Here is an 18,954-nt window from a genome sequence, read left to right as displayed (position 1 = left end):
CTCTGTGGGGTGTTGAGCAGCATCCCCGGCCTCCACCCACCTGAGAGCAGTAGCGCCCCCTCCCCGAGTATGACAACCTGAAATGTCTCTACACGTTGCCACGTGTCCCCTGGGGGGCAGAATCGCCCCAGTTGAGAACACTAATCTAAGGGGAAGATAGACATGTGCCATGATGTGGGAAGTGTGGCCAGAGAGGGGCCGGGGACCATGGCAGGAAGAACGTCCCCTTGCTGCAGCTGCAGCCTCCTGAATCAACATCTTTTTGGATCTGGTTGGCCTTAGTTGTAATGTCACCTCCTCAGAGAGCCCTCCACTCCCATCCCCAAGTCATTTTCACAGCACCCCGTTTTTGTTTTTTTTGTTTTGTTTTATTTATTTATTTATTTTTGGCTGTGTTGGGTCTTCGTTTCTGTGCGAGGGCTTTCTCTAGTTGCGGCAAGTGGGGGCCACTCCTCATCGCGGTGCGCGGGCCTCTCACTATCGCGGCCTCTCTTGTTGCGGAGCACAGGCTCCAGACGCGCAGGCTCAGTAATTGTGGCTCACGGGCCTAGCTGCTCCGCGGCATGTGGGATCTTCCCAGACCAGGGCTCGAACCCGTGTCCCCTGCATTGGCAGGCAGATTCTCAACCACTGCGCCACCAGGGAAGCCCAGCACCCCGTTTTATATACTTCAAAATAACACAGCAAAGCTAAGAAATAAAAAATCCACTGTTTCTTGTTGGTTTGCCTTCCCTGGCACACTGAGTCCTCCATATTAGACAGGAGGACTACGTCTGTCTTGTTCACGATTGTCCCCGTTCCGGGACATCAGAGGGACGAGACACTGGGTGTCGGTGGGAAAGTGATGAATCTTGGCTGCTGGGTCTTGTTCAGGATGGACCCTGCCTCTCGGGGCCGGCCCTCTTGTGCTTGGCTGGGACGATGGCTGCTTGGATGATAAGTAAAGAGATAAACCTTGAGGTGCAGCTTGTAATTTAGTGACCCCTTTGCATTCAAAGGGAAGCCGGCCGTCTTCCCTCCGGGAAGGGTCATTCGAAGTTCAGTCAGTTCCTGGGAGGTTGCCTCTCGTGTTTGTCTTAGTCACCCATGGAGCAGGTGTAGGCCACCTCCTCTGTGCCAGGCACTGAGGTTTGTTCAGAGTCCTGGCTCTCAGGGCGCCTGCATGGTTGAGGTGGGGACTCAGGTGAGACACATACGGACAGATGTGAAATACAGGAGGGAGTTCAGTGCTGCAGGTGACAGCAGGGGCCAGGCCTGGGGAGGTGCCGTGGGCAGAGGCTGAGTGAGGGGAGCAGGAGCCATGGCTGTGTCCCCCTGGGGAGTCTTCCTGGTGGGGACATAGAGGCCTGAGGTGGGAACGAGTGGGTGTGCCTGAGAAACAGCCAGGAAGCTGGTGGGGTCAGAACCCGAAGCAGAGAGTGTAGGAGAGAGAGCCAGGAGCGTGGGAAGCCAGGGGAGAGTTCTGGAAAGGCTGCTCTGGCTGCTGTGCCAGAAGTGGACTGAGGGGGCAAGAGCGGATCTGGGAGGCTCGGGAGGGGCGTGGGAACCAGTTGGGGTGGAGGGTGGTGTGGGCCACGGGTGGGTGTCAGTGAAAGCGAGAAACATCAGTGAGATCACCAGGGGTGATTCCGGGATGCCTGAGTCTCTGGGTGAAGGCAGCACCTGCTGGGGTGACCAGTGGGGGTGGGCCGGGGGGCTGTTCTGTGTTTGGAAAGTCCATCGGAGGCATCTCTTAAATATCCAGGTGGGGCTGTATGTGGACACTCAGATGGGCAAGTCGGCCATGTAGGGCGCTTATCAGTGTCTAGGAGGCGTTTCTAACTGTGCCTGGTTGAGGCCACCCACAGCAGGCAGAGAAGACAGAAGCCTGGATTGTTTTAGAACGTTTAGACCAAGGGTTGGCAAACTGTGGCCCAGGGAACAAAGCCAGCTTATTTTTGTATGGCTGGTCATTTTTACATCTTTCAGATTACTTAAAAATTTTTTTTAAATTGTGGTGAAATTTACGTAACATAAAATTCATCATTATGACCATTTTAAAGTGTCCAATTCAGTGGCTTTTAGCGTATTCACAATGCCATGCAACCACCACTACTAATCCCAGAACGCTTCTGTGACCCCAAAAAGAAACGGTACTTCCCAATTCTGCCCCCACTCAACCAGCCCCTGGTAACCACTAATCCATTTTCTGTCTCTGTAGAGTCTCCTGTTCAGGATACTTAATATAAATGGAATCATATACTATATGTCCTTTTGTGTCTGGGTTTCCTTCTCTCAGCATGTTTTCGAGGTTCATCCATGTTATACCAGGGCATCGTTCCTTTTTAAGGCTATATAATATTCCACTGCAGGTATGGACTGCATTTTGGTCATCTGTTCATCAGTTGATGGACAGACACGTAGGTTTTTTCTACCTTCTGGCGATTGTGAACACTGCTGCTATGAACATGCATGTACAAGGATTTGTTTGAACACCCGTCTTTGGTTCTGTTTGTGGATACCTAGGGGTGGAATTGCTCAGTCACCTGGTGACCATGTTTAACTTACTAAAGAATCGCCAGACTGTTTGCCACAGCAATTGCACCATTACTGTCTGGCCTTTTGCCGAGCCCTGGTCTCCAGGGGTGCTTCTCCCATCTTGTCACGGTGACTCACTCCAGGGAATTGGAAGAGGCACGTGGTGCTTGAAAATGCCCCCTCGCAGTGGTGGGGAGGGAGCTCCCCACAGCCTCCTCTGAAGCAGACCTTGGCTCCGAGGCTGCTCAAGGGCTGCTCCCTTCCCCCCTGCCCCTGTCCAACTCCTTCCAGCTCCTTCTGCCACCAAGCCTGTGTACCATGACGGAACATGAGCGCAGACTTCTGTGAGCTTAAGCAAAGGTAATCAGGAACAGCGTCCCCAAAGTGTCATAGAACAAATTCTAGTGCCGGGGAGAAACGGTGCTTAGAGTTGTGACTGCTCTGGATCTCTTGTGTCTGTTTTCCTCGGCTCAGGCTTCCTAGAGTTGCCTCTACACCCACTGTCATGGGCTGAATTGTGCCCCCACCCCACCCCCAAATTCATATCTTGAAGTTCTAACCCTCAGTATCTCGGAATGTGACTGTGTTTAGAGATGGGGTCTTTACAGAGATAATTTAGGCAAAATGAGGCCATTAGGATGGGCCTCAATCCAGTCTGACTGGTGTGCTTATAAGGAGAGGAAATTAGGACACAAGGAGAGACCCCAGGGATATGTGTGCACAGAGGAACGACCCTGTGAGGACACAGCAAGAAGACACCCATCTACCAGCCAAGAGGCCTCAGGAGATACCAACCCTGCTGGCACCTTGATCTTGGACTTCCAGCCTCCAGAACTTGAAGGAAATAAACATCTGTTGCTGAAGCTGCCCAGTCTGCGGTGTTTGTTGTGGCAGCCCCAGCGCACTAGTAGACCCACTCAGGTGCCGGCGGGTGTGCCTGGCGGAGGTGTCTGTTGTGATGACAGTTATGCAGCGGTGGGCAGCAGTGTGCCCGACGTCCCCTGGAGTCTAGGGTCAGCTGTGGGTGCCACAGGCAGTGCCAGGCGCCACAGGGGATTTTTTTCCTTCATCGGTCCATCTGATCATCCCCGACAGTGGATGAAGCCCACTCTGTTCCAAGCACTGTTCCAGGCACTGAGGATATAGCATTGACCAAAATAGAATTCCTGCCCTCCTGGAGTTTGCCTTCTGATCAGGGCTGGAGAGACAATAAAATAAGTAAAATATGTTTCCTGTAGGAAGGTGATATGTGCTGTGGAGAAAAATAGAGCAAGAAAGGGGCTCAGAGTGCTGGGAGATGAGTCATTTTATTTTGGTGCAGGATGGTTCTGGAAGACTCGCTGAAAGGTGGTGTGTTAGCAAAGACCTAAAGCTGAACCAGAAGGATCCCAGCCTGCCCGAGACCCAGTCGGGGACCTGCAGGATGCCGAGGGTCGCTCCCGACAGCCCAGCCGTGGTCAGTGGCAGAGGGAGGCCGTCCTCCGGACCACACACAAAATTCCAGTTTAGGAGCATAAACATCACCTCCTTCAGGGGGTGGTCCTGTCCCACTGTGAATTAGGATTCTGACTTCCCAGGAGAGAGATGTGTGTCTGTTTTTTATTTTTATTTGTACTGACAGAAAAGCACATCAATGGAGAGCATGCTTAATGACTGCTCAGGGCCCATCTCTCTTCTCTCAAGTGACTTGCCCCAGGCCTAGCACCAAAAGTCCCACAGCCCTGGGCAACCTGGACAGTGGGCCCCCCTCACCTGCAGGGTCCCAGTCTCACGCCTGCTGACAGCAGGTGCTTTCACACCTGAAAACAGTCTTGCTGAAATGGGCTGGCCAGAGGTGTGGGAAGACTTTACTCTGCTCCAAAAAGGATTAAACAATCCACTCTTTGTAAATCTCTCCCGAATGCTAATTTCTCGAAGTGTATAGAGTGTGCCTCTCAGGTTCATGTTCTTTGAATCTGTTGGAAGGATCAGGCAGAGGTGAGTTCGTGAGACTCTTCCCAGGAACGCTCAGGCACTCAGAATGCCAAGGTGGGGTTTCTCTGTCTGGGCACCCCCTCCCTGCTTCTCTCTCTCCAGGCCCCCAGAAGTAACCTTTTTCTGCGTCGACGTAAAAAACTTGGCTCCGTGCGAAGTTTTGCCTGTTCTTGCACACAGTGGCTCAGTCTGGCGTTTCTCACAGTCTGTTCCCGGTGTCGGGCCCAACAGTAACTCAGTGTCGTACTGTTGTCAGGAGAATTCGCACAACCACAGCGACTGTGCAGAGAACGTCAAGCAACAGATGCTGTATAAGGAGGACAGAGCCCAGGTGCCCTTGGAGTCAGATTCCGTGGAATTCAACAACGCCATCAGCTACGTGAACAAGATTAAGACCCGCTTTCTGGACCACCCAGAAATCTACAGGTCATTCCTGGAGATACTGCACACTTACCAGGTAAGACGCTGTAGGTCACGCTTCTTTGTGGGTGTTTGTGGCATCATCCAATATCAGGTGCATTGGAAACATTCAGATTTTCTAATCTGAATTCATGAAATCCTGGAAAATTCTGATTAGCTCTTTTTTTTAGCATTAATTTTTTTTTTTTTTTTACCGTGGTAAAATATATATAAATACAAAACTTAACCAACTTTAAGTGTACCGTTCAGCGGCATGAAGTACGTTCACATTGTTGCGCAGCCATTACCATCATCCATCTCCAGAACCTTTTCATCTTCCCAACCTGAAACTCTGTCCCCATGACACACTAACTGCCCCTTCCTCATTTCCCCCAGCTCCTGGCACCCAGCCCTCTATCAGTACTTTCTGTCTCTATGAATCTGACTCCGATAGGGACCTCCTAGGAGTGGAATTGTGCAGTATTTGTCCTCCTTGCCTGGCTTGTTTCACTTAGCGTAATGCCCTCAAGGTCCATCTGTACCGTAGCATGTGTCAGAATGGCCTTCTTTTTAAGGCTGAGTAATATTCCATTGTATGGCTACACCTTATTTTCTTTATCCATTCATCCATCAGCAGGCACTTGGGTTGCTCCCACATTCTGGCTATTGTGAATAACGCTGCTGTGAACGTGGGTGTACCTGTTGGAGTTCTATTTAGGTTTGATTTTGATTTGCCCCTTGAGGCACCTCTGCACCCATTAGAGGATTAAAGAAGAACCCAAGAAGATAGTTTTCTTTTTATAAGATGGCTTAGTTATTGTTTAGACAATAGAACTACCCTTTATTTATGCTGATTACAACGGGGCTTTGTGCCGGGTGCTGGTTCGACAGGGATGAATAGTTGCTGTTGCTTGGGAGTTCAGTTTAGAGGTGGAGGAAACTTGGAAACGATTAGGGTGGATGAGAAGGATTGTGTGTAGGAGAGGTGTGTCAGGGTTGAGGGCTGCTGAGCCCAGAGCGGGTTACGGAGAGGATGCTCAGGTTGAATCTTGGCAAATCAGTCAGAACCATCAGGCGAAAGGTGGACTCTTGGTGCTGGGAATGGCCTGTGCAAAGGCCCAGGGGCCAGAACAGGCAGCTGGCTTCAGGGGACTTAGCAGGAAGTGCAGGCAGGCGGGTGGCAAGGGACATCGGTGTCATGCAAGGAGTTCGGACGTCATCCTCACCCAGACATGGAGTTTCTGATGCCTTTTATTTTTCTGAGCAGCAGAACCCACTTTTAAAAATGAAATCTTCTGCACAACCTTGATAACTGAAATAAGAACATGGGATTCTTTTTAGCATAAATATTTAGGATCAGATTGATAGCATTTGCTCCCTGTAAACCCACTGGAACTGTTTCAATACTCTTAACATTCGTGGGCAGTGGTGCCAGTGACATGCTTGGTCCTGTCAGCTTCACGTCCAGTGTCTGCACGGTCCTTGTATGGCATTGAGAACTTCCTGCTTCTCACAGATAAGTGGTTGCAAGTGGCAGCTGTGAACATCAGTCTGTGGGGAGAGGTGATGTTGTGATCATGGGGGTTTATGGGCTCTTCACAGATTCCGTGGGGTCACCACATCTCAGGGGCTGGAAGGATCGTTAGAGGGAAGGCCGGCAGGTATCTGTTGTGTTGATGGGAATCGGGGGGGTGGGGGGGGGATGGGATGGGTTTGTTGGCGTGTAGAGAAGTTAAACTGACTTATCCAAGGTCCTAGCGAAGGGCCACAGGTTGATTTGGAGAAAACGTGAGGAAGGAAGTACGGCTCAGTATTCCCCAGCCAGAGCCACGGGGAGTTGGTTGGAAATGCAAGCTGCCTGGGCCTCCCCTCAGAGTTCCCGCCCCAGGTCCTGCCCAGCATCTGCTTTTTAAACAAGCCCTCTGGCGACTCTCAGGTTGTCTATTTCTTCAAAAGGAGCTGGAAATCTGAATTTCTGTGTGAGTTCTTCCTGATTTTCGAACATTGTTGCAGATTTTTAAAAGACACTGTGAGGCCAAAGCAGCAGCTCTAGGGCCACACGTTACTGTTTTTTATCTCTGCTGGGCCTCAAGTCAGACCTTAGCTGTGCCCCCTGCCCCCTCAGAGCCCTTTCCCTCACCTCCCTGGACCTCGGGGTTCTAACCCATAAAATGGCTATAGCGCTGGTGGTGCTGATCCCGGTTAAATGTGGTTCACCGAGGTCACTGACGCAAGCACAGTGCTTGCCTCAGGTCAGCCATGGGCAGCTGTTTCCTTTACACGACTTCGAACATATGTCGTGTGCCTGGATGAGCACAGCCAGTTCTGCCCTGACGTGCCCCCAAATGACCGTGCTTTGCAAATAAATGCTCACCAACCACAGGTCTTATGGGAAAACGGGGTCAGGGCATGAGACTCAAAAACTGTGTCAGCAACACATTAAAAAAAGATAGGCATCTACTAGAAACCGGTAGCGCTGTTGTACGCGCATTAAATGGCTAAGCATGGTGTGAATATTGCAGCACATCCGGCACTTGACCTTGGAAAAGACCTGAGTGTCATGTGTAGACGTGGGTGTGGAAAGGTTGCAGCCTGCGGGTCACTGTGAGGTACCAGGAGGAGGTTTCCTAAAATGGGACGGGTTGTCCCCCCCGGTTGTCACCCCAGAGGGGGGTCAGGCAGAGTGGCTCCTAGCAGCTGAGGGAGCGATGTTGGGGGTGTGTGTATGTCGGGGGTCGTGTATTACCGGGTGGCTTGGCTCAGCCGGGTGCACTTTTCCACATTCACCCCATGTTGCTCCTGGACAAAATCCTGCCTCAGCAAATGCAGAATCCATACCACGCTCAAATCATTCCTTAGTCCGTGTCCCAAACGGATTTGTGTTCAAAACAGGTGTTAGAGCAAAACTGACTCTCTCTGCAGGAAAATTCCCATGAGGTGCGTCCCTAGGTCGGAGGGTGTGCGCTCAGCACATGATCATAGATGGCGCCAGGCTTCCCTCTGCTGGTGGCACCGATCTTCCTTTCCGCCTTGTAATGAGAGCGCCCAGGTCCCCACACCCTCATCAGAAATCACCAGTCCTTATGCAATCTGATGAGCAAAAATGCTGCGACGCTGTTTTAACTTGTATTTCTTCAAACATCACTCAGTCTGATCACTGTTTCATCTGTATAGGGATGATTTGTATTTATTCTCTGAGCTGAATGGTCTTTGCCTGTTTTTTTCTTTGGCCTTCAAGCGTCCCGGTAACTTTGGTCAGGAGAGGGTGGAGGCAGTTTTTTCTCCCCGCAAACGGATGCTCCGTGTGCCAGGATTGGAAAGTAGCTTTCCTCAGGGTACATAGGGCCGAGGGGGGAGGGCGTGCAAAGGGCTCCCCGTTCCTTGTCTCTTCCCCCTTTGCAGCTGTGGAGGGGGATGTCGAAGCCCTGCTGCTGTGCGCTCTGGGAGGGCCCGACACCAGCGCCTCGTGCTCTGTCACGTTCCTGGGTGTAAAGTTGACAGGGACTAACTTCTGATGGCCGACTTGAGTTGTGTTCGCTGCTTCCTGCCCTGCTGACCTGGGTCCCGTCTGGTCCTCATCTTGTTGCTTTAAGCTCCAGGTCAAGCCGTCTTCCTTCCAGAGTCTTAGTGACTCTGGGGGAACAGATCCTTTGAGCTCTAAGTCCCTTCCCTTCCTTCTTCACCCTCTGCCCCTTCCAGACCCAGAGCTAGCTCCTCAGTCCCCTGCCCAGCAGAATGAGTCCCCTTGACCTTGGGAGGACCGTGGGTTCACCACTGACCTTGCACTTCCCCAGCCTCTGCTCGAGGGTGCTTGAGGGCTGGGGTCAGGTCCTTCCATGACCGTCTGCTCCCACATCCCCTCTGCACTCCCAGCACAGGCCCCATCCATGGCCGGGGTTCAGGCCGCGTTGTGCAGCAGGGTCAAGACTCAAGGCTGTTCTCCAGAGCAGGGGGTGGAGGGGGGGAGTGGTTGGGGGAAGGGGGTGGGGAGTGGTTAGGGGACACCCGGAGGTGTCAGCAGGGCAGCGGGCTGGGCCCCCTCTCCTGGTGGCAGCAGTCATGGGCTCTGCCAGCCAGTTCTCTTTCGTGAGTCATCCCTCTGTCTCCTCCACAGTGGGATGCCTGAATGTCACAGCCTAGGGTGCCTCCTGGTTCCTTGGCTAACGACTCGTTTTCCCTTCCCTGAAAATCGGCAGAAGGAGCAGCTGAGCACGAAGGGCCGTCCATTCCGAGGCATGTCTGAAGAGGAGGTGTTCACCGAGGTGGCCAACCTCTTCCGCGGCCAGGAGGACCTGCTCTCCGAGTTTGGACAGTTCCTGCCCGAAGCCAAGCGGTCCCTGGTGAGTACAGAGCACCGACGCCAGTCTGGGGCCACGTTCTCAGCAGCCGGAACCCCCTGCCAGTGCAGCCCCCAGGCCAGGCCAGGTTTATCCACTCCCCAGACACACTGGGTTCCCTCAGAAGCCGCAGCCGGCACAGACACCCACGGGCCCCCAGTGCAGGCGCCACCTCCACGGTGAGTGGCGCAGATCCTCAAAAGGGCTTCTCTGGGCAGGCAGCAGCCAGGTGGTGAGGGCTGGTTTGGGAGGCAGAGCGTCCTCCCGTGGAGACCTGCCCGTCACCAGGTCCTTGTGGGGAGGTGCGGGAGGGGTCAGGCTCGCTGCCTACCCCCCTGGAGGCACTGGGTGGGCTGAGGCTTGGCAGTGACTCGGGGTGGGAGTGCAGAGAGCTGATAGCGGAGGAGGGGCCTGGGATGGGGAGGCTGGGGGCGCAGACTGCACTGTCAGCCTTTCTCCCTTTGCTGTGGACTGAGGCCTGCTGACCTGCCCTTTCCATTTCCTCTTTTTCTTTTTTTTTTTCCTATGAACTTACGGCTTTAAAAAAAAAAAAATTGAAGGAAAATTCACGTAACGTAAAAGTCACCATTTTAAAATGTACATTTCAGTAGCATTTAGAATATTTTAAATGTGCAGCTGTCACCCCTCTCTAGTTTCAGAACATTCCCATCACCCCAAAAGGAGACCCGTCCCCGTTAGCAGTCACTCCCCATCCCCCCCTCCCTAGATTCTGGCAACCACCAATCTGCTTTCTGTCTCTATGGATTTACCTGTTCGGACATTTCATATAGATGGAATCATACAACATGTGGCCTTTGGTTGGTGTCTGGCTTCTTTCACTCAGCATCATGATCTTAAGGTTCATTCATGATGTGTCAGAACTTCATCCCTTCTATGGCTAAATAATAATTCCATTGTGTGGATGGACCACATTTTGTTCATCCATTCACCCATCAGTGGGCACTTGGGTTGTTGCCACCTTTCAGTCATTGTGAATCGTGCTGTGAACACGCATGTACAAGTTTTTGTTTGAACACCTGCTTTCAGTTATTTTCCGTCTCTGCCTAGGAGTGGAGTTGCTGACTCATGTGGTAACTCTGTTTAACTTTTGAGGAACTGCCAAACTGTTCTCCACGGGAGCTGGACCACTTTACGTTCTCACTAGCAATATACCAGGGTTTCAGTTTTCCACATCATCACCAATGCTTGAGGTTTTCCTTTTTTAAAAAAACGTATAGCCTTTGTAGTTGTTGTGAAATAGTATCTTAATATGGTTTTGATTTGCATTTTCCTGCTGACTAATGATATTGGGCATTTCATGTGCTCATTGGCCATCTGTTTATCTTCTTTGGAGAAATGTCTGTTTAAGTACTTTGCACCTTTTTTTGTCTCTGTTGCTGGGTTGTAAGAGATCTTTATATGTTCTTGACATTAGTCCCTTATCAAATATTTTCCTCTATTCTGTAGGTTGTCTTTTCACTTTCTTGTTAGTGTTGATGCACATCAGTTTTAAATTTTGGTCAAGTCCAATTACCTATTTTTTCTTTCGTTGCTCATGTTTTCAGTGTCAAATCTCAGAATCCATTGCTAGTTCTGAGGTCACGAAGGTTTACCTAAAGTTTTCTTTTAATACTTGTATAGTGTTAGCTCTTGTATTCAGGTTGGTGGTCCATTTTGAGTTAATGTTTGTATATGGTGAGGTAGGGGTCCACTTTACACGTGGCAATCCAGTTTGTTGAGGAAACTGTTCTCTTTCCATTGCATGGTTTTGGCACTCTTGTCAAAAATCAATTGACCATAGTTTTATGGGTTTATTTCTGGACTCAGTTCTAATCCATTGATCTCCATGTCTGCCCTTAGGCCAGCACCACACTGTCATGATTACTGTAGCTTTGTAGTAAGTTTGAAATCAGGAAGTGTGAGTCCCCAAACTTTGTTTCTTTTCAAGATTGTTTTGGCTAGTCAGGGCCCCTTGCGATTCCATATGAATTTAAAGATTGGCTTTTCCACTCCAGCAACAAAGGCCGTTGGGATTTTGAAAATGATTGCATTGAATCTTTCAACTGTTTGGGGTAGTATTGCCATCCTAACAAGATTAATCCACAAATACACAGCATTTTTCCATTTATTTAAGTCTTTAGTTTCTTTCAGCAGTGTTTCAAAGTTTTTTTTCATTGTGTAAGTCTTGCACCCCCTTGGTTAAAAGTATTTCCAAATATTTTGTTCTTTTTGTTGTTGTAAATGGACTTGTTTTCTTAATTTCATTTTTGGGTTATTCATTGCTCATGTATAGAAACACCACTGCTTTTTTGTGTTGATTTTGTATCCTGCAACTTTGCCGTATCCAGTTTATTAGCTTTGATCATTTTCGTGGGTTCCTTAGGATTTGCTAATGGAGACAGTTTTCTTTCTTCCTTTCCAATTTGGATGCCTTTTAGTTCCTTTTCTGGCCTGATTGCTGTGATGGAGCTTCTAGTACCGTGCTGAATAGAAGTGGCGAGAGTCAGCATCCACATCTTGCTCCTGATCTCAGAGGAAAAGCTTTCCACCTTGCACCACTGAGTGTGATGTGAGCTGTGGGTTTTCCGTAAGCACCCTCGAGTTGAGGAAGCTCCTTCTATTCCTAGGTTGTTGAGTGTTCTCTTTCCTCTTTTTATTCTTCCTCTTTGCCCTTGATGACAACTTGGGGTGTGAGCACACAGGAGTCCACCCTTCCCACCTTCCTGTGTCACCACCGCCTCTCCCGGGTCTGCTTCTTGAATGAAGATGCAGTGGGGGCACAGGGCTGGGGGGCAGTGGGTCTTGAAGGAAGGGGCTCGGGGGTGATAGCAGTCTGAGTTTGGATGCTGTTCAAGACTCTTAGTCGATTGGGCAGACTTCCGGTGTGCGGGTCAGGGCTTGTCCCCGTGTTCCCGTCTCTGGGACTCAGAGCACCATCCCAAAGAGGAGGTTCCACCCAGAAGCACTTCCTGACTCAGAGTCAGAGAAGCTCTGTGCCCATCCTTTGGGCTGAAAACAAACAAGTCCAGGAGCTGTAACCAGTCCTGCCCACCCGCCCGGAGCCTTGGGTGTCCCGGGGGCCTGGACAGAGCCCCGTGAGCACACAGCCTGGGCCTCCTCGGGCTCTGGGTGCTGCAGGCAGGCTTGAGCCGGCCATGTCACCTCCCAGGCCTCGTTGCCTTCTCTCTCACACGGGACTGACCGGCCCTCCTGCTCAGGTGGGGACTGAACTGTTATCCTTTTAAGTGCTTCTCGCGGGGCCTGGCTCGTGCTAAGTGTTCCGGAAAGAGCAGCTGCGGTTGTGCTGGGAAAGTAGGCCTAGAATCCCGTCTGGTCGTCTCATCCCCTCCTCCCAGGGTCTCCCTCTGCATCTCCAGGACCAGCCAGCTGCCTGGCCTGCTGGAGGCTCTTGGGGGACACCGGGGGGGCGGGGCGGGGAGCGGTTGAAGGAAGCCCTTGTCTGGACTCCCCGGGGACAGGGAGCTCACCTCTACACTGGGCCTCTCAGCCCGGCTGCCTCCTCACGGCCCCAGGGCCCCTGAGTCCAGCCTTCTCCTCTGAGTCCATTGTCTGCCCCGCGGATCTCTCTGAACTTCAGAATCCCTACTTGGTTTTTTTCTCCCTGTTCCCAAATAAGTGTCCTTTGCAGTCCTAGCGTCATTCCCATCTTCCTTCTCTGTTTGCTCCTGCTCATCAAAGACCCCCTAACTGGCTCCGGGGGCCACGTGGCTGAGGAGCAGAGGGCCCTCACCATCTCCTTCCTGCTTCATGCCCTTCTTGTGTTGGCTTAGCCCAAGGTTGTGGGTGCTTGGGCCTGTGTGTCCCTGGGAGCCCAAGCTGCATGCTGTCACCCGCTGTAAAGCCCTGTGCTGCTCCCTTGTACAGTTGGTGGATAGTTTATGGGTCTCATCCTCTCGGATCTTGGCCTCAAATCTCAGCTCTGACCTTGGCGTTGGCAGCTTTTCCCCTGAACCCCATCCCCGCAGAGATGTGTGCACAGTGGCGTCCCTGGGTGGCCTTCCCAGGGCCATTGCTGTCAGTGCTTCAGGGTCCAGGGGCAGCCCACCCTCATGGCCTCAGGGAAGAAAGGCCTGGCTCTGTCCCCGGCCAGCTTTTGCTGCTGCACAGCTCACATGAACTCTTTGCAGGCCTTGGTTCCTGAGTGATCATCTTGATGGGTCAGGGTTGGGGTTGAGTAGAGCCTCTTGTCCTCTGAGGGCTGTGGTCGCAGTGCCCCCTGGCGGACACGACTTGGCATTTACCAAGTTCGACACTGACAAAGCCCACCCTAGAAAAATAAGCATTTCTCTTAGAAAAGCACCTGCCCACAGAGTTTCTTTAAATGGCATTTGTTATCAATTCAGCAGTGTTTTTTTAAGTGTACATTGTGTAATTAGAACTGTCTTGTACATTTTAAAAGATTTAATCAACTTTTAAAAATTACTAAAATGCTCATAATTTGTCATATAGAATGATCTTTTCATTAACTTTTAGATTTCTGTTAAAACTGCAGGAAAAAGAAACCAAAGGTGAAATTTGATATTGTCCTAATTAAACTCGACTGCTTCACGTAGATCAGAGCTTAGCAAAGTTTTTCTATAAAGGGCCAGACAGTAAGTATCTTAGGCTTTGCAGACCAGACAGTCTCTGTGGCAAAGACTCAGCTCTGCCGTGGTAGCGGGAAAGCAGCCACAGGCCCGTACATCATCGAATGGGCATGGCTGTGTGCCAGCACAATTTTATATACAAACGCAAGCCGAGCCAGTCCCTATATGAATGGTCTTTGGGGGTCTTCTGCCTCAGGCATTTGCACATTGGGACGTTTAACTGAAACAAAAGAACTGCCTGAACTGTTAGGGGAAGATCGGTGGTACTGAGCTTGCCTTGCAGCTGGGTGAGCTTAGCTGGGCGAGCAGTGGGTTACCCCCTTTCCTCCCAACCCCCCCCCCCCAAGTCCTACTCAGCGCGTCATATCGTCACCTGTCCCCCTCCTTTAGGAATTGGTGTTTGCACCTGTTCTGGGATCTACAGCAAATACCAGTTGAGAATTATTCCACTTTAGGTTCTTGCAGTAGCCTTGGGTCTTCGGATAACTAATCCCTCCAAAGAAGCTTAATCCTCTAAGGGACAGGTTTTGCCTGTAGTTAAACAATAGGTCTTTATTATTATTATTATGAATATAGAAATAGTACATGCGCATGAGAAAAATCAAGCATTAGTGAGAGCATCAAGTATGAAAAGTTAACTTCCCTTTTTCGTAGCCTCAGTTTCCTCAGAGTTAAGTATTTACAAGTGTCTTATGTATCTTTCCAGAAATCTCCTCTGACTGTGCAAACAAATGTTTATCCTTTTAAAAAAGATGGCCTCCCATTTGTTCTGCCCCTAGGGGTTTTTTCTGTTTGTCATAACAGTGTATCAGGTATGCCTGTCCCTAGCAGTGACACAGTGGACACAGAGACACAGAGCTAACTCATAGCTGACAGTTGCCTCTGTTTGGTTTGGATGCACCACGACTTGTTCACCCAGCCCACGCTTTGGCCTGACAGCACACCCTTCACGTAGTGTCTCTGCGTATAGGCCCCGTGGTGGGAGTGGGTGCAGGCAACGTGAACGTAGTGGGGGTGATTGCAGTGTGCCTCTCCAGCCCAGCCCTGAAGAAAAGCCATGGTCTGTTCACCTTCCCCCTGCCTGCTCTAACTTTCATACAGATGCAAATGCCGAATAGATCCTTCCAGAACCATTCTTCATAAATATTGCCAACACCCTGACCTGTTATCAGTGCTTGGTGTAGAGCCTGGGAGGACTAGCAGTGAGCACCCCACCAAGTGATGACATTGCCCCCAAGATGCGTTTTCTCATTCATAGGAAAGAATACAAACTTGGCTGGAACCCTTCCTCCCCCGCCCCAGTGACCTGGCACCGTCAGCTGCTTCCTCTTGCTGCCAGGGCCTTGCACGTTGCTGGTCCTCTAGCCTGAAATTCTTTTCCTTTCTGTGGTGCACTCGAACACACAGGCAGACACCCTGTCAGTGGTCTGCTGGGTGAGCCCCGCACGCCAAGGCCCAGCTTCAGTGTCTCCCCACTGAGCCCTCCCTCACCTGTCAGGACCCTCGCCCATCGAGGCCTTCCATGAGCCTTCTCCCAGCCTCACAGTGCGTGACTGTGGTGAGCTGGGTCTTTCCTCCAGTAAGTGTGAGCATCTTGAGAGCCAGGGTCACCTCGCACTGGGACAGAGCCCCTGGCCCGTGGCAGGCAGTGCTTGCTGGGTCCATGAGCTGAGCTGCAAGTGGTTCCATGCACTAGGATACATTGAGAACCAGCACTGACGGGCCCGGCTGTGTCTCTCCAACGCTGACCACTTCCTGTGTTTGTGTCCTTAGTTCACAGGAAATGGGCCGTGCGAAATGAACAGTGTCCAAAAGAGTGAGCACGAGAAGAATCTGGAACACGGCAAAAAGCGCTCTCGGCCCTCACTCCTCCGTCCCGTGTCTGCACCAGCCAAGGTAACTGTCAGCTGTGCACATAGATGTGTGCATGCGTGGACACCCAGCAGCCTGGCCTTCTCCGTAGATGAGGAGCAATATGCAGAGACCTGGGGCATGAGGCCGAGTCCAGGCTCCAGTCCAGCTTGAAATTGACTGGCTGTGGGACCTTGAGAAGTCGACTCACCTGTGAGGTGTCCGGTCACCTATTCCCCCTGGCTTACAAGATTGTGTGAGAAGGCGGGTCACCTCCTCTCGCCGAAACCGAATGTACTGCTCAGTCTGCTCCTTTTCACCATCACAGCTCTTTCACAGGCAGGGCCCCTGTGTACAGTTGCGCAGGTCGGTTACTGCACAAGGTGCCCTGCTAGGGGGTGAGAGGCGCTGAGGTCCAGCTCCTGTTGTTCTCATCACCTGTGATGGTGATTTTCTAATTCCATCATTCTTTATGCATTTACTAGTTGGCTTTCTACTGTAAGGAAGAGCTTTTTTTCACCTCCATTTATTTAATTGTGTATATCATCATAGACTCGGGTTATAATCCGTGACTATCACTGTTTATCTTGTTGCCTAAACCGTCCCAGACCTGGCCAGTGGGGCCCTTTGGGCTGGCTCTTGTGTCCTCTTGACACATCCCCATCATTCTTCAGGCATGTGGGAGATGGTTCTGTAGTGTCCTCGATGTCTCAGCAGAGTGGGCAAGTTCAAGTCCCCTTCCCATCACCATCACGGCCCACAGGACGAAACAGGCAGGGGAAGAGGTTTCTGATACAGTATCTAGGGGCATGTTTCCCTGGCTGTTCTTACTCTATGACAATCCCTCCTGACATCAAAAGCACTAGACTGCTGAAAGTTAGATCCCAGATTGTGGGCAGAGTGGTTGTGTGACCCTTCACTAGGTCATGGAGGCTGAGGTGGGTGGTCCTGAGAGGTTCATCCACAGGGGTCTTGGGCAGACCTCATCCAGCACCTGATGGAGGTTCCCATCAGGAGAGCTCAGTGTTGGTGATGTTATGATTCTAATAAAGATGGACCCAGGGGCTGCCCGTGGGAGGCACACAGCATCCATGGCATGGAATTTCTCTCCACAGAAGAAAATGAAACTCCGTGGTACCAAAGATCTGTCCATCGCCACCGTGGGGAAGTACGGGACTCTGCAGGAGTTCTCCTTCTTTGACAAGGTGAGCGGTGGGACCGTGACTTCTGGGCCTTCCCCCGTCCAGGCTGGCCTCGCCCAGCTCAGATCTGAGCAGGCAGGGTTGGGAGCAGGCGGCAGGCGGCCAGTGGTGGGCAGCGGGCAGGAGGTAGCGAAACAGGTGGGAAAGGCAGAGCTCAGAGCCCACACCAAGTTTGGGGGCACGTGTCTGCCACTCAGAAGCTGCGTGGCATCTCTAAAGCTGGGATGGTCCTGGGGCTTCTGTCCAGAGTCAATGGGCAGAGCCAGGGAGATGGCTCTGGGCACATGCTGTCTGAGCCAAAGATCACTGCACGGAGAGCAGTCCGCTGCAGACCACAGCCAGTCCCTTTAGAACACGCCTGTGTTGGTGACTCTGTGTGCACCTGGTGATAGCAGAACCAAGTGTGCTCAGGAGCGGGAGTTGGGCCCAGTAGGGGCACCCTGACTCACTCTCCCCACAGGTGCGCAGGGTGCTGAAGAGCCAGGAGGTCTACGAGAACTTCCTCCGCTGCATCGCGCTCTTCAACCAGGAGCTTGTGTCCGGCTCTGAGCTCCTGCAGCTGGTCAGCCCATTTCTAGGGTGAGCGACACTTCTCGGGGTTCCCCGCTTGGGTTTTGTTTCCGTAAACTCCTTTCACCCTTCTTTCGGCTATTGTTTTTGGAAAACAGTATATGTGTTTTTTTCGATCTTGTCTTTAAGTTGAAGTTGTTACAGAGATCGTTATAGATTCACCGGCAGTTGTAAGAAAGAACACAGAGAGGTCCTGGGGAGCGTTCCCCCGGGGTAACATCTCTAGTCAGTGTCATAGCCAGTATGTTGATATTCACACAAGCCACCCATCTTTTCAGGTTTCCCATTTTACCTGTGTGTGTGTGTGTACAGCTGTATCACCTGTGAAGGCTGGTGTGTCCACCACCACTGTCCAGGTACCGAGCAGCTTCAGAACCACGAAGATCCTTGCGTTGGCCTTTGATACCCATACCCACGTCCCTCCCACACCGCAAGCCCCTGACAACCCCTAAAACCTGTGTTCCTTCTCTAAAGTTATATAGCAAAAGTATTATGTAAATGGAATCACACTGTGTAACCATTCAGGATCAGCTTTTTTCACCCAGCATAATTCCCTGGAGATGCACTATGCTTTTTAAAATTCTAAGAATCAGAAATTACTGGGAAGAATGAAATGACCGCGCAGCATCCCCGCTGCCCCGAGAGAAACTCTGTTAGCAGATCCGTTACCCGCTTCCAGCACGTCCTGCTGCCCTGTGAGAGCTGCCCCCCGAGGGGCCCGGCAGCCTCTGAGGGGCGGAGCGGTCCTGGGGGGTGCCTGCGCCTCGCAGGCCGTGCACCCGTGCTGTGGGCAGGGCAGTCGCTGGCTCCCCGCGTGCTTCCCGCTCCCCTGCCCTCTCATGCCCAGCGAGTTCCTAGCCCGTCTGCGCCTCAGTTTCCATTCTGTCAAAGGGGGATCATAAATATGCCTGCGCAGGGTTTCAGAAAGTTTCAAATGGGCTCTGCCTGAAGACCCTTAAAATAGCATCTCGAACACGGGGAGTTCGCATTATACGTGACGTGTGCGGCGCCCTGTTTAGCCCCCAAGACAGCCCCAGAGGCTGCCGGCCCCTGGGGGCAGCGACCTGATTCCCTTTCTATTAATTAAAAAAGTTTTTTTAACTTTTTTTTTTTAATGTAAAATAAAACACAGATCCAGGAAACCACGTAACAGAAGAACGGCTTAGTGAATCATTATTAGGCAGACACCCTTGTGCCCACCACCCAGGTCACAAATGGACCTTTGCCAACCTGCAGGAGCCCCTCCACCTGCCATCTGAGTCATGCTCCCTCCCTTGCCTTGGGAGTGACCACCTCCCTACACTAATTACGGCGCAGCCAACCCAGGTGGCCACCGCCAGACACACGGCTCAGTCTCACCTCGCGGTCTGGGTTTTGTTTTCTAATACGTCTTGTACGTCCCTCTTCATCTCTAGGTTCCCTTTGCAAGTTTATTCCTTACCGTGTCTGCATCGGCATCCCCATGGCGTGGGTGCATTTTGCCGAATGCACCTTCAC

General features: G+C 51.5%; 1 protein-coding gene across 2 annotated transcripts in view; it reads left to right on the top strand.

Moving 5' to 3' along the window:
- SIN3B (SIN3 transcription regulator family member B) overlaps positions 1-18,954 on the top strand; it is a 37,707-nt gene that overhangs the window by 4,078 nt on the left and 14,675 nt on the right. For both annotated transcript variants that reach the window (XM_059918167.1, XM_059918166.1), the window contains exons 4-8: positions 4,748-4,948; positions 9,087-9,230; positions 15,608-15,730; positions 16,801-16,890; positions 17,348-17,466. In XM_059918167.1, coding sequence (XP_059774150.1) covers positions 4,748-4,948; positions 9,087-9,230; positions 15,608-15,730; positions 16,801-16,890; positions 17,348-17,466 — 677 coding nt within the window. The remainder of the gene's footprint in view (positions 1-4,747; positions 4,949-9,086; positions 9,231-15,607; positions 15,731-16,800; positions 16,891-17,347; positions 17,467-18,954) is intronic.

The sequence above is a fragment of the Balaenoptera ricei genome, chromosome 3, assembly GCF_028023285.1.
Source record: "Balaenoptera ricei isolate mBalRic1 chromosome 3, mBalRic1.hap2, whole genome shotgun sequence".
In the NCBI taxonomy this organism is placed as follows: Eukaryota; Metazoa; Chordata; class Mammalia; order Artiodactyla; family Balaenopteridae; genus Balaenoptera; species Balaenoptera ricei.
The sequence above is the reverse complement of the archived record's forward strand: the minus strand, read 5'-3'. Positions and strand labels throughout refer to the sequence as shown.